Source organism: Ranitomeya variabilis, chromosome 2, assembly GCF_051348905.1.
Source record: "Ranitomeya variabilis isolate aRanVar5 chromosome 2, aRanVar5.hap1, whole genome shotgun sequence".
Lineage (NCBI taxonomy): Eukaryota > Metazoa > Chordata > Amphibia > Anura > Dendrobatidae > Ranitomeya > Ranitomeya variabilis.
This window is the reverse complement of record NC_135233.1, coordinates 388,925,633-388,937,181: the sequence shown is the minus strand read 5'-3', so window position 1 is coordinate 388,937,181 and position 11,549 is coordinate 388,925,633. Positions and strand designations below refer to the sequence as shown.

Below are 11,549 nucleotides of genomic sequence, written 5' to 3'. Positions count from 1 at the left end.
TTTGGGGTTATGCTTGGGGACCAAGACAAGTTTTGGGCACCACACATAGTGTGCAAAGCATGTATCGAATTATTACGAAAATGGAGCAAAGGACAAAGAAAAAGCTTCAAATTTGGTGTTCCAATGGTGTGGAGAGAGCCAAAAAATCATCATGATGACTGTTATTTATGGTAAACACAGGTACAGGCACATCTTCACAATGAGGGACAGGCCTTCTTGCAGATTCCATGTTACTCCCATTTTCGTTTCTTATGCTTATTGAATCCTTGCACTTGCACTGCACAGAAATAACAGTCATCATGATGATTTTTTGGCTCTCTCCACACCATTGGAACACCAAATTTGAAGCTTTTTCTTTGTCCTTTGCTCCATTTTCATAATAATTCGATACATGCTTTGCACACTATGTGTGGTGCCCAAAACTTGTCTTGGTCCCCAAGCATAACCCCAAAATAGGCAAAATACACTTTTTTTACGAAGTCTGTTATGTTTCTTCTATGTTTTGGCAGTGTGTATTCACCACAAATGTAACAGAATGAGTCTGGATCGTTAAGACAACTTCTTCTTGATGAGTTCATGCTTTTCACTGGAAAACAGACAACAACATAAAGTTAGTGCAAAAATCAAGCTATGAACAAACTTTTAGAACACTAATTAACACAAAACTATATTGAGAACTGCTCAGTTCAAGTACTAATCCAAAGAAATTAATGAGATGATGCGTCGCATTTACCAACAAGTGCTATAAATAAGATACCAAAAATCTCAAAAACTTGAGCCAATCTGGCAAAACTGATAGCATATTCAGAATCAGCACCCCAAAAATACCCCAAATTCATTAAAATATTTTGGACACCAGAAAAAAATTTTTTTTTTGTTGACCTGTGTTATCCACCAACTGAAATTTGTCAGGTCTTTTATTGTTTTAATACTGATGATTTTGGCATACAACTCCTGATAACCCAAAAAACCTGTCTCAATAAATTAGCATATCAAGAAAAGGTTCTCTAAACGACCTATTACCCTAATCTTCTGAATCAACTAATTAACTCTAAACACATGCAAAAGATACCTGAGGCTTTTAAAAACTCCCTGCCTGGTTCATTACTCAAAACCCCCATCATGGGTAAGACTAGCGACCTGACAGATGTCAAGAAGGCCATCATTGACACCCTCAAGCAAGAGGGTAAGACCCAGAAAGAAATTTCTCAACAAATAGGCTGTTCCCAGAGTGCTGTATCAAGGCACCTCAATGGTAAGTCTGTTGGAAGGAAACAATGTGGCAGAAAACGCTGTACAACGAGAAGAGGTGACCGGACCCTGAGGAAGATTGTGGAGAAGGACCGATTCCAGACCTTGGGGAACCTGAGGAAGCAGTGGACTGAGTCTGGCGTGTGCAGGAAATGGGCTACAGGTGCCGCATTCCCCAGGTAAAGCCACTTTTGAACCATAAACAGCGGCAGAAGCGCCTGACCTGGGCTACAGAGAAGCAGCACTGGACTGTTGCTAAGTGGTCCCAAGTACTTTTTTCTGATGAAAGCAAATTTTGCATGTCATTCGGAAATCAAGGTGCCAGAGTCTGGAGGAAGACTGGGGAGAAGGAAAAGCCAAAATGCCTGAAGTCCAGTGTCAAGTACCCAGTCAGTGATGGTGTGGGGTGCCATGTCAGCTGCTGGTGTTGGTCCACTGTGTTTCATCAAGGGCAGGGTCAATGCAGCTAGCTATCAGGAGATTTTGGAGCACTTCATGCTTCCTGGCACCTGCTCACAGTGCCAAAACCACTGGTAAATGGTTTACTGACCATGGTATTACTGTGCTCAATTGGCCTGCCAACTCTCCTGACCTGAACCCCATAGAGAATCTGTGGGATATTGTGAAGAGAAAGTTGAGAGACGCAAGACCCAACACTCTGGATGAGCTTAAGGCCGCTATTGAAGCATCCTGGGCCTCCATAACATCTCAGCAGTGTCACAGGCTGATTGCCTCCATGCCACGCCGCATTGAAGCAGTCATTTCTGCCAAAGGATTCCCGACCAAGTATTGAGTGCATAAATGAACATTATTATTTGATGTTTTTTTTGTTTGTTATTAAAAAACACTTTTATTTGATTGGACGGTTGAAATATGCTAATTTATTGAGACAGGTTTTTTGGGTTATCAGGAGTTGTAGGCCAAAATCATCAGTATTAAAACAATAAAAGACCTGACAAATTTCAGTTGGTGGATAATGAATCTATAATATATGAAAGTTTAATTGTAATCATTACATTATGGTAAATAATGAAATTTAACACTATATGCTAATTTTTTGAGAAGGACCTGTATTTATGTAATATGTATTTGTTCAGACCATTCAGCCAACAACCCCCATCATCTTCGTCTAGTGTCAGACTGATTAACATAGTATTCCGCCATCATTCTGAGATCCCCTCTCACCACTGGGTCTATAACCAGTACTATCCTCTTCTATCCTACGGGTGACCCGTCCTCGGTGTGTGGCGGTTACAGCAGAGACTGAGACCTGAGTATTGGGGGCACGTTGTGTACAGATGGAGGGGTCCCAGAATCATCTCCTCTCATGAACCCTATGAAGAGTAAAAAAAATCCCTAGTTTTGGGTGGTCGCGTGCGCGGACCGAGCTCCGCAGATAGGAGTCCACCAGATTTGGGAATTGCAACTTTTTGAACCCGGACTTCTCTCTACAGGGAGGGGACGGCATAAAAACTTCAGGGGAAAAATGTAAAAAAAAAAAAACATTCTGGGCCACAATGAAGTTTTACTAAAGCTTATTTAGTATAGGTTGAGTTGAGCGGAGTTTGCACAATAAATCTCTTCTGGTTTCTTCGGTCAAGATACAGCAGAGCTGTGTTTGTTACATTGTCTCTCGTCTCCTGGTTCCCTCTGTTATGATGCTGCAGAGCTGTGATTGTTACAATGTATTTCTGACTTTGTTATATCTCTTATGGTTCGTTCTGCACAGTATGTTGTGATGTAGAAGAGCTGTGTTTGTAACAATGTATCTGTTTCCTTGGTTCATTCCATTGTGAGGCAGCAGTGCTGACTTTGTTATATTATATCTCTTATGGTTCGTTCTGCACAGTATGTTGTGATGTAGCAGGGCTGACTTTGTTACAATATATTTCTTCTCTTGGTTCCCTCTGTTATGATGATGCAGAGCTGACTTTGTTACAATATATTTCTTCTCTTTTCTCCCTCTGTTATGATGCTGCAGGGCTGTGTTTGTTACAATGTATCTCTTTTCTTGGTTCTTTCCATTGTGAGGCAGCAGAGCTGACTTTGTTATATTATATCTCTTATGGTTCGTTCTGCACAGTATCTTATGATATAGCAGAGCTGAGTTTGTTAAAATGTATTTCTTCTCATTTCCTCCAGTGTAGGCTCCTAGCAGCCGCATCCACTGATCTAACGCCTGGCACCGCATAATGTCGCACACATGGATCTCATCATCAGTGGAAAACCAGCAGAGTGGCCAGGAATGCGGCAGCGTCCGTGTACCGCCCTGCGAAGCGGCGTCTGAGGCTTCCGCGTCTGATCAGCGTCTTTTCCGGTTGTGTCAGGCACATGTGCGCCGCACTGTTTGCCGGATCTCACATACTTCACATTTTTGCCATTCGGGATCACTTTGGCGCATTAATCCCCCTCCCCCGGCGCTATTTATAGAGGATCCAGAATGTAATAATGCGATTAGATGAATCGTTTACAAATGGAAAATTCCAGACCAGATGAAATAGGTGACGAGCACTCTCCCTTTTCATGTCTGGTCTGTGAATCAGCAGAGTTGTCAGCGCTGTCGTACGGTGCGGAAGTCCTCAGACCGTGCCAGATTTATTCACCAGGCTCCAAGATTTGCTTTGAAAGGAAAAAAAAAAACAGCAAATGATGAGATACTTCCAAAAATCGTGAGAATGAAGAAGTTGGGGGCCATTCGTGTCAGCGGTAAATCCAGATAATCCGCCATTAATGGGACCGGACAGCTGCCGGATTGGCGTGTGTTCTGGATTATCAGATGCCGGATTAAAGGATTGTTATAGACTATATGAAATGACAGCGATTCTCCATTTAATGCAAAATAATCCAACAGAACAGCCACCTAGTGGCTAATTATTACTGAAGCTGATCAGCAGCAAAGCATCATGGGAGTGGTACAGCCCCAGTGTTACCACGTTACTCATTACTCACAATTTGAGGCAGTTATTATTATTTGTCATTTTTTCACCTTGGCTCTAAAATATGTGACCCCCGCAGAGGTTTGTGCTACTGTTCAAGAGTGAATGTGCGGAACACCCAGGCATCTGCCACGGGGCCCAATAAAAGTGGGGCGCCGGCTCAGGGTGTAAGTTACTGAGTCTCCTTACTTCCCCGTAACCAGTGTATGATCTCAAGGTGGGAATATAAAGTGCTCACCCGCCACTAGACCTTAGAGCTGACATTCCAGCGCTCCACCATGCTTTACACACCCATCATGCTTTCTTCAGGATTGACGCTTTCTGTGGAAATGACAGAATCGTGTTTCCAGCTCTGTCCCATCAAAAACGATAAGTGAAGATTTTGCTGAAAGGCGACATTTTTATGCAGAATATTTACAGGATAACGCCCATCATCCTCCTCATCTGACCCCCTAAAATACATTCGAGTCACGTGGCCAAAAATATACAAAACGTGACCCTGTGTCCTGAATCTGTGGCTTCTCACAGCTGAGGGGGTTGTTACAATGTGTCAGTGCAGGGAAGATGGGAATGCAGGAGAGGATAGGGGTGCGCTGCTGTGTACAAGTCATAGACAGTCATTGTCTAGACTGAGTACAAAGTAACAAACCCCCAGCTGTGCGGATCTGCCGAGGTCTATGGCGTCGGCTTCTGCATTGTGGGATCAGGATCTGCAGCCTCGGTGCTAATGGCAGATAAGTCTCAGGAGATGGCGGAGATTTCATCTAGTTCTTCTGTGTCGTCCTCGCCGTCGGGCAGATTCTTCTTGTATCGTTCTGAGGTGTCTGTTTCCCCGACTGTCAAGAAAAGGGAAACACAAATCACAGCACGAAGTCCCCCACAACCAATGCACGTGACCGATGAGGGCGATGTGCACCCTAAAAGCTGCCCCCCACCCCACTCAGAGAATCGCCCCAAGTGGATTTACTACTACTGACCTCACAAGCCGAACCCCACTACCCCGGGCACCGCCAGCCGAACCCCACTACCCCAAACACCACTAGCCGAACCCCACTACCCCAAACACCGCCAGCCGAACCCCATTACCCAAACACTGCTAGCCGAACCCCACTACCCCAAACACCGCCAGCCAAACCCCACTACCCCGAGCACCGCCAGCCGAACCCCACTACCCCAAGCACCGCCAGCCGAACCCCACTACCCCGAGCACCGCCAGCCGAACCCCACTACCCCAAACACCACTAGCCGAACCCCACTAACCCAAACACCGCCAGCCGAACCCCACTACCCCGAGCACCGCCAGCCGAACCCCACTACCCCAAACACCACTAGCCGAACCCCACTAACCCAAACACCGCCAGCCGAACCCCACTAACCCAAACACCGCCAGCCGAACCCCACTACCCCAAACACTGCCAGCCGAACCCCACTAACCCAAACACCACTAGCCGAACCCCACTAACCCAAACAACGCCAGCTGAACCCCACTAACCCAAACACCGCCAGCCGAACCCCACTAACCCAAACACCGCCAGCCGAACCCCACTACCCCAAACACTGCCAGCCGAACCCCACTAACCCAAACACCACTAGCCGAACCCCACTAACCCAAACGCCAGCTGAACCCCACTAACCCAAACACCGCCAGCCGAACCCCACTACCCCGAGCACCGCCAGCCGAACCCCACTACCCCAAACACCACTAGCCGAACCCCACTAACCCAAACACCGCCAGCCGAACCCCACTACACCGAGCACCGCCAGCCGAACCCCACTACCCCAAACACCACTAGCCGAACCCCACTAACCCAAACACCGCCAGCCGAACCCCACTAACCCAAACACCGCCAGCCGAACCCCACTACCCCAAACACTGCCAGCCGAACCCCACTAACCCAAACACCACTAGCCGAACCCCACTAACCCAAACACCGCCAGCCGAACCCCACTAACCCAAACACCACTAGCCGAACCCCACTAACCCAAACACCGCCAGCTGAACCCCACTAACCCAAACACCGCCAGCCGAACCCCACTAACCCAAACACCGCCAGCCGAACCCCACTAACCCAAACACCGCCAGCCGAACCCCACTAACTCAAACACCGCCAGCCGAACCCCACTAACCCAAACACCGCCAGCCGAACCCCACTAACCCAAACACCGCCAGCCGAACCCCACTAACCCAAACACCACTAGCCGAACCCCACTAACCCAAACACCACTAGCCGAACCCCACTAACCCAAACACCGCCAGCCGAACCCCACTAACCCAAACACCGCCAGCCGAACCCCACTAACCCAAACACCGCCAGCCGAACCCCACTAACCCAAACACCGCCAGCCAAACCCCACTAACCCATACACCTCCAGCCATACCCCAATAACCCACGCCTGCCAAACCCCACTAACCCAAACACTGCCAGCCGAACCCCACTAACCCTAACGTTACAAGCCGAACCCCACTAACCCAAACACCGCTAGCCAAGCCCTGCTAACCCAAACACTGCTAGCCGAGCCCTGCTAACCTAAACACTGCCAGCCGAACCCCACTAACCCGATCACTGCTAGCCGAACCCCACTAACCCACGCTAGCCGATCCCCACTAACCCAAACACTGCTAGCCGAACCCCACTAACCCAATCACTGCTAGCCGAACCCCACTAACTCAAACACTACTAGCCGGATCCCCACTAACCCAAACACTACTAGCTGAACCCCACTAACCCAATCACTGCTAGCTGGATCCCCACTAACCCAAACACCGCCAGCCAAACCCCACTAACCCAATCACTGCTAGCCGAACCCCACTAACTCAAACACTACTAGCCGGATCTCCACTAACCCAATCACTGCTAGCCGAACCCCACTAACTCAAACACTACTAGATGAACCCCACTAACCCAATCACTGCTAACTGGATCCCCACCAACCCAAACACCACTAGCCAAACCCCATTAACACAAACACTGCTAGCCGAACCCCATTGACCTAATCATATTTGTACAAACCTAACAATGATAAGCCCTAGCTCTAATACCCTAACCCTGATTCTACTGACTTCATCTACTACGAAAACCGCCACCATGTGGATTTACCAACCCTCCTAACGTAACCCCACCTCTAATCCCCTGACCCACACTTTACTAACCCGACTCCGGCTCCTCCATGTCTTTACTTTCTCACTCACCAGTTAGTGATCGAAATAATTTCGGCTTCGGCTTCCCTCCTCTTTGTATCAGCGAGGCACTCTGAGGGACAAAGAAAAATAACAGCTTGTGTTACAGGATAATCAGTATATAATATACACATGGTTGTAATAACTTCCCCTCTTCCCCCATAATAGGATTAGTTCAATCACCAGCTGCCGAGACCCTCATTTCCGACCCGTTCCATTCACCAAGGACTAAGGTGTGACAGCCACATCTTTTCATCCAGGGAGTCAGGCTATGTGATGTGGGATTCCTCCCAAATATTGGAGGGTTACTTTGGGGTTCCTGACATCAGCTGACAGCGCCACCTGCAGGACACTACTGCTGCCTCACTAGTCTATAGCAGACACTGCAAATCTGTGCTACTCTGTCGCCATCTAGTAGCTGAAGTACAAACTGCAGGTAGAAGGTTCAGTATCACTAATTATTACCTAATTAAAGGGGTGTTCCTGCTTAATGTAAATTTACTTAATCAGTGCATAATGAAAAAAACTCTGCAATTTCTTCATTGATTTTTCTTTTTATAATCTCTTCAGATCTTTGCTCTCGTTTAGTAAATGTAAACATTCTTGTTCACATCCAAGTCATCCTTCTCGCATCTGAGGGTTTGTGACAATTGTATCCAGACTGGATACATATAACAGACTGTTGCTGTTGGCTGCACTGATACATTGTAGCAGACTATCAGCCCAGTAGCCTCCTGGCAGTGCCATGTGTGTCACCTGCTTCCAACGTGGCCGCTCATACGCAGTGGCATTGATAGTCAGGCTCTGCTTCCGGCGGATCAGGATTTCCTTGGCTTGTTCGGCTCCGGGACCCCCAGTCAGCGTGTGTCTGCTGTAGGCCGTGGTCTGTAGTGATGAGAAAATGTCTTCATTAGTTTCATTCTTATCATTGAAAATTGCCAGAGCTGCATTCACAATAATGGAGGCCGCTGTCACTGGGGACCCCTCAGACCGATCAGAAATCCTAGAGGATTAGTACTATGGGTGGTCTGCAGATGGCAGCAGTGAGATGTGAAGACCTACAGCCTGAGAGGTTAAAACCAGTGACTGCAGCTCTGGAGGTGACTGGAGGACAGGTGCCCACAATCAGTCACACCCTGCTAGAAGCAGCACCTGTCTTGTGAGCTCCAGCACTTCCAGCAGGAGGCCCAGAGTCTGCCTCTCTTCTCCCCAGGGAGAGGCAGGCTTCCTGGGAGGCCGGCATGGCTTCCCAGGCTTCTGTTCCCCGGTCTGTGTCGGCGGGGGACAGAGAGCAGCAGCAGCAACCGGCCCAAGAGGGACTGAGGAGGTCGGGACGGGTGAAGAAAACCATACCCACCTACTCCAACCCTGAGACGGCTCATCGTCCGCCCCCAGAGAGGGAGACAGGGGCACCCCAGGCCCCAGGAACGAGAGCCCAGGAACATCCTGGGGGGAGAGGAGCTCCGGCGAGTCCACGAGTACCTTCTCCTCCCGAGTGGTCGCCATGCTACGTGAGTACGAGGACGCCGGCAAAGCACTGACCAGGCTGAAGGAGAAGCTGCGGGAGGCTCGAATCCTGAACACCCGTGCCTCTAACAAGGAGAAACCCGCGACCTCCCAGAGGTTCAGAGCCCTCAGAGATGAGGTGGTCCAGTTAGTGCTCCTCCGGGAGGGGATTGAGAAAAGCGCAGGTCCCTTCCTGGAGAGGTTTAAGAACCAGCGGCGGTTCTCAGAAATGAAGGGGTTAAATACCTCAGGAGAGCCGCCAGCCGGCGTCCTAAGCGACGAGGAGGAGGACGACGTGGCTGTAACTGGAGTCCTACAAGCTGGAACCAGCCGGGAGAGTGAGTCGCAGAGCCGACAACAGGGAAGCGGCCTCCCGGCACGGCAGAGGACTCCGACAGCACAGGCTGGAGTGTCAGCGGAGGAAGAGGAGGAGGGCGGTCTGCTACAGGAGATCCGACAGCTGGAGTCTCCAGTGAACCTGGACCGCTTCTCCTTTGGTGAGGACGAGCCAGCAGAGGAAACAAAGAAGAGGAAGAAGACAACGAAGGAGACCGCACGGGAGGTGGTGAGTTACAGATATGTACTGATGGATGATGTTACACCTACCACCTCCTGTGTAAACCCCACCAAACCTAAAGGCACGGGCTCTGCAGTGGGTCCGGGGCATAGGCAAGGTGGGGAGAGGAGGAGGACATCCGGCGGTGCTGCCGTCTGTGCGGGGAACAGTGCAGGGGGCGAGGCTGTGGAGGTACTCACGGCGCCGGACATAGGGGACCCCAAGGAGTTTCCCTCTCTGCCCTCTGCGGCTAAGCCGGTTATTACCGGGGCTGAGGGGAGCGAGGGGGATGTCCACGCCGTTGCGAAAGGGGGACGGTGTGGGCAGACTCCATCCCTGCTCACTACGGCTGAGCCGGCCGACGCCGGGGCTGTGGGGGGCAGGTCCGAGAAACTTGGTGCGGCGAAAGGGGGGCGCACTGTTGTGACAGGGGCACAGTGCACCTCAACAGAGAAGAGGTGCAGCGCCCCAGAGTCCTGGTCGTTGCAGTACTGTGGCTCCGCCGCTAAGGGGGGCTATGGTACGTCTGATGGCACTGAAGGAGTTCATCTGACCAGGTATCACATACACCAATACATTTCACAGTCGGACCTCCAGGGGGAGCTAAGGGTACTATTCATTAGGCCACTCCTCACATACTGGTAAAACTGGGGGTCAGGCAGGAAGTTAGGGAGAAAGCTGACTGGGTTGGAACCAGGCAACACCTTGTGGCAGAGGGTGTTGTGGGGGAAGATTCGGTAGGGTCCCTGTCAGGTTTGGGACCCTGACAGAGGCCTGGCAACGAGAGAGAACGTCACGGGACCGTGCCTGCTCAGCATAGCGGCGGTGCCCTAAGAAAGGACAAGAAGCGAGATTTATTGTGCTGAGTGAGAAACGAGATCAAAGCAAGAAGGAGAATACCAGTAGGAGTCGTGCTGTAAGACCGAGGCAACATCCTACTGAGGCGCACAACCGGCGGCCGGAACGTAGAGGAAGTATTTCTATATATATAGCTTCAGGCAATACTTCAAACCAACGGCAGGACAGTCAGTCACAGGCGGGCTGTCTCACCTAAATCACCTAAGAAGACATAGGGGGCAACCTGTGGAGAGGGGCGACTCTAGGGTCCCGGAAGAGCTCCGAGCCTACCCGTCATACGGGTGCGTCCCAACCATAACACCGGGAGGGACGGATTAGCAGAACATCATCTAATCGAGTTGTGAGGGAACACGAGAAACAGACACAACAGTTGTGGGGACTTTCCGTAAGCACAGCAGGGGAGGACCACAACACATAGCGCTAGCAGGAAGGCACAGATTTCCACCTGCAAAGGGAACTCTGGAGGTGCCATCGGACCGGCCGGACTTGCGCAGCCTGGTGAACCGTATTCCGGACCGAGGACCCAGAGACCTTCAGTAAAGAGGTAAAGAGACTGCAACCTGGTGTCCTCGTTATTTACTGCACCGCACCACCACCACTATCCACATCTATTACTGTACGCCCCTCAGCAGGGTCACGGACCGGGTCTAGCCACCGTGACAACCTGTGGCAGTGGGGGCGCTACAGAGGCATGCGGCTGCGATAGGGGAGCAGCGAGTCCAAAATGAAAAAAAAAAAAGCAGGAAAAATCAGCTGCAGGGAACACTGGGCGCCCTGCTGCGACGGGAGGACAGAGTGCTCCAGCACCCAAATGTGACACCAGGACCCCGAAGTCTGTGGGTGCGGGGCAGGCGGTGCCCCCCAACATGCAGCGGGCCCAGAATAATAAAATACAAACTGCTGCAGTAGGGGGGCAAGGAGCTCCAGAGAAACAACAAAACACCAATGAAGGGAAAACGGGTGTGGTGCTGCACCCCTCCCCCGGTCCAGCAGATGTGAGTGCAGATAAGCCAGACACAAGTGAGGAAGGAATGGATGTTACTGTGGAAGGTGCAGAGAACACTGGGACAAATGGTGGTGAGAATACTGGTAATAAAGTGATGGGAAGTGGTGAGGGGAATGATGGGAGTAGTGGTGGAGTGAATGGTGGGAGTAGTGGTGGAGTGAATGATGGGAGTAGTGACGTTGCCAATGATGGGAGTAGTGGCGGAGTGAATGAGGAGAGCTTTACTGGTGTTGGTGGAGGGGAAGCAGGTAGTGGTCC

General features: G+C 50.4%; 1 protein-coding gene across 1 annotated transcript in view; it reads right to left on the bottom strand.

The window, feature by feature from the left end:
• Nucleotides 1–4,073: 4,073 nt before the first annotated feature.
• The window catches only part of LOC143809501 (sodium/hydrogen exchanger 2-like), an 82,370-nt gene continuing 74,894 nt past the window's right edge, over nt 4,074–11,549 (bottom strand). The window contains exons 10-12 of the mRNA XM_077292580.1: nt 8,122–8,250; nt 7,378–7,438; nt 4,074–5,023 (exon numbers count right to left, since the gene is read on the bottom strand). Coding sequence (XP_077148695.1) covers nt 4,929–5,023; nt 7,378–7,438; nt 8,122–8,250 — 285 coding nt within the window. The 3' untranslated portion in view covers nt 4,074–4,928. The remainder of the gene's footprint in view (nt 5,024–7,377; nt 7,439–8,121; nt 8,251–11,549) is intronic.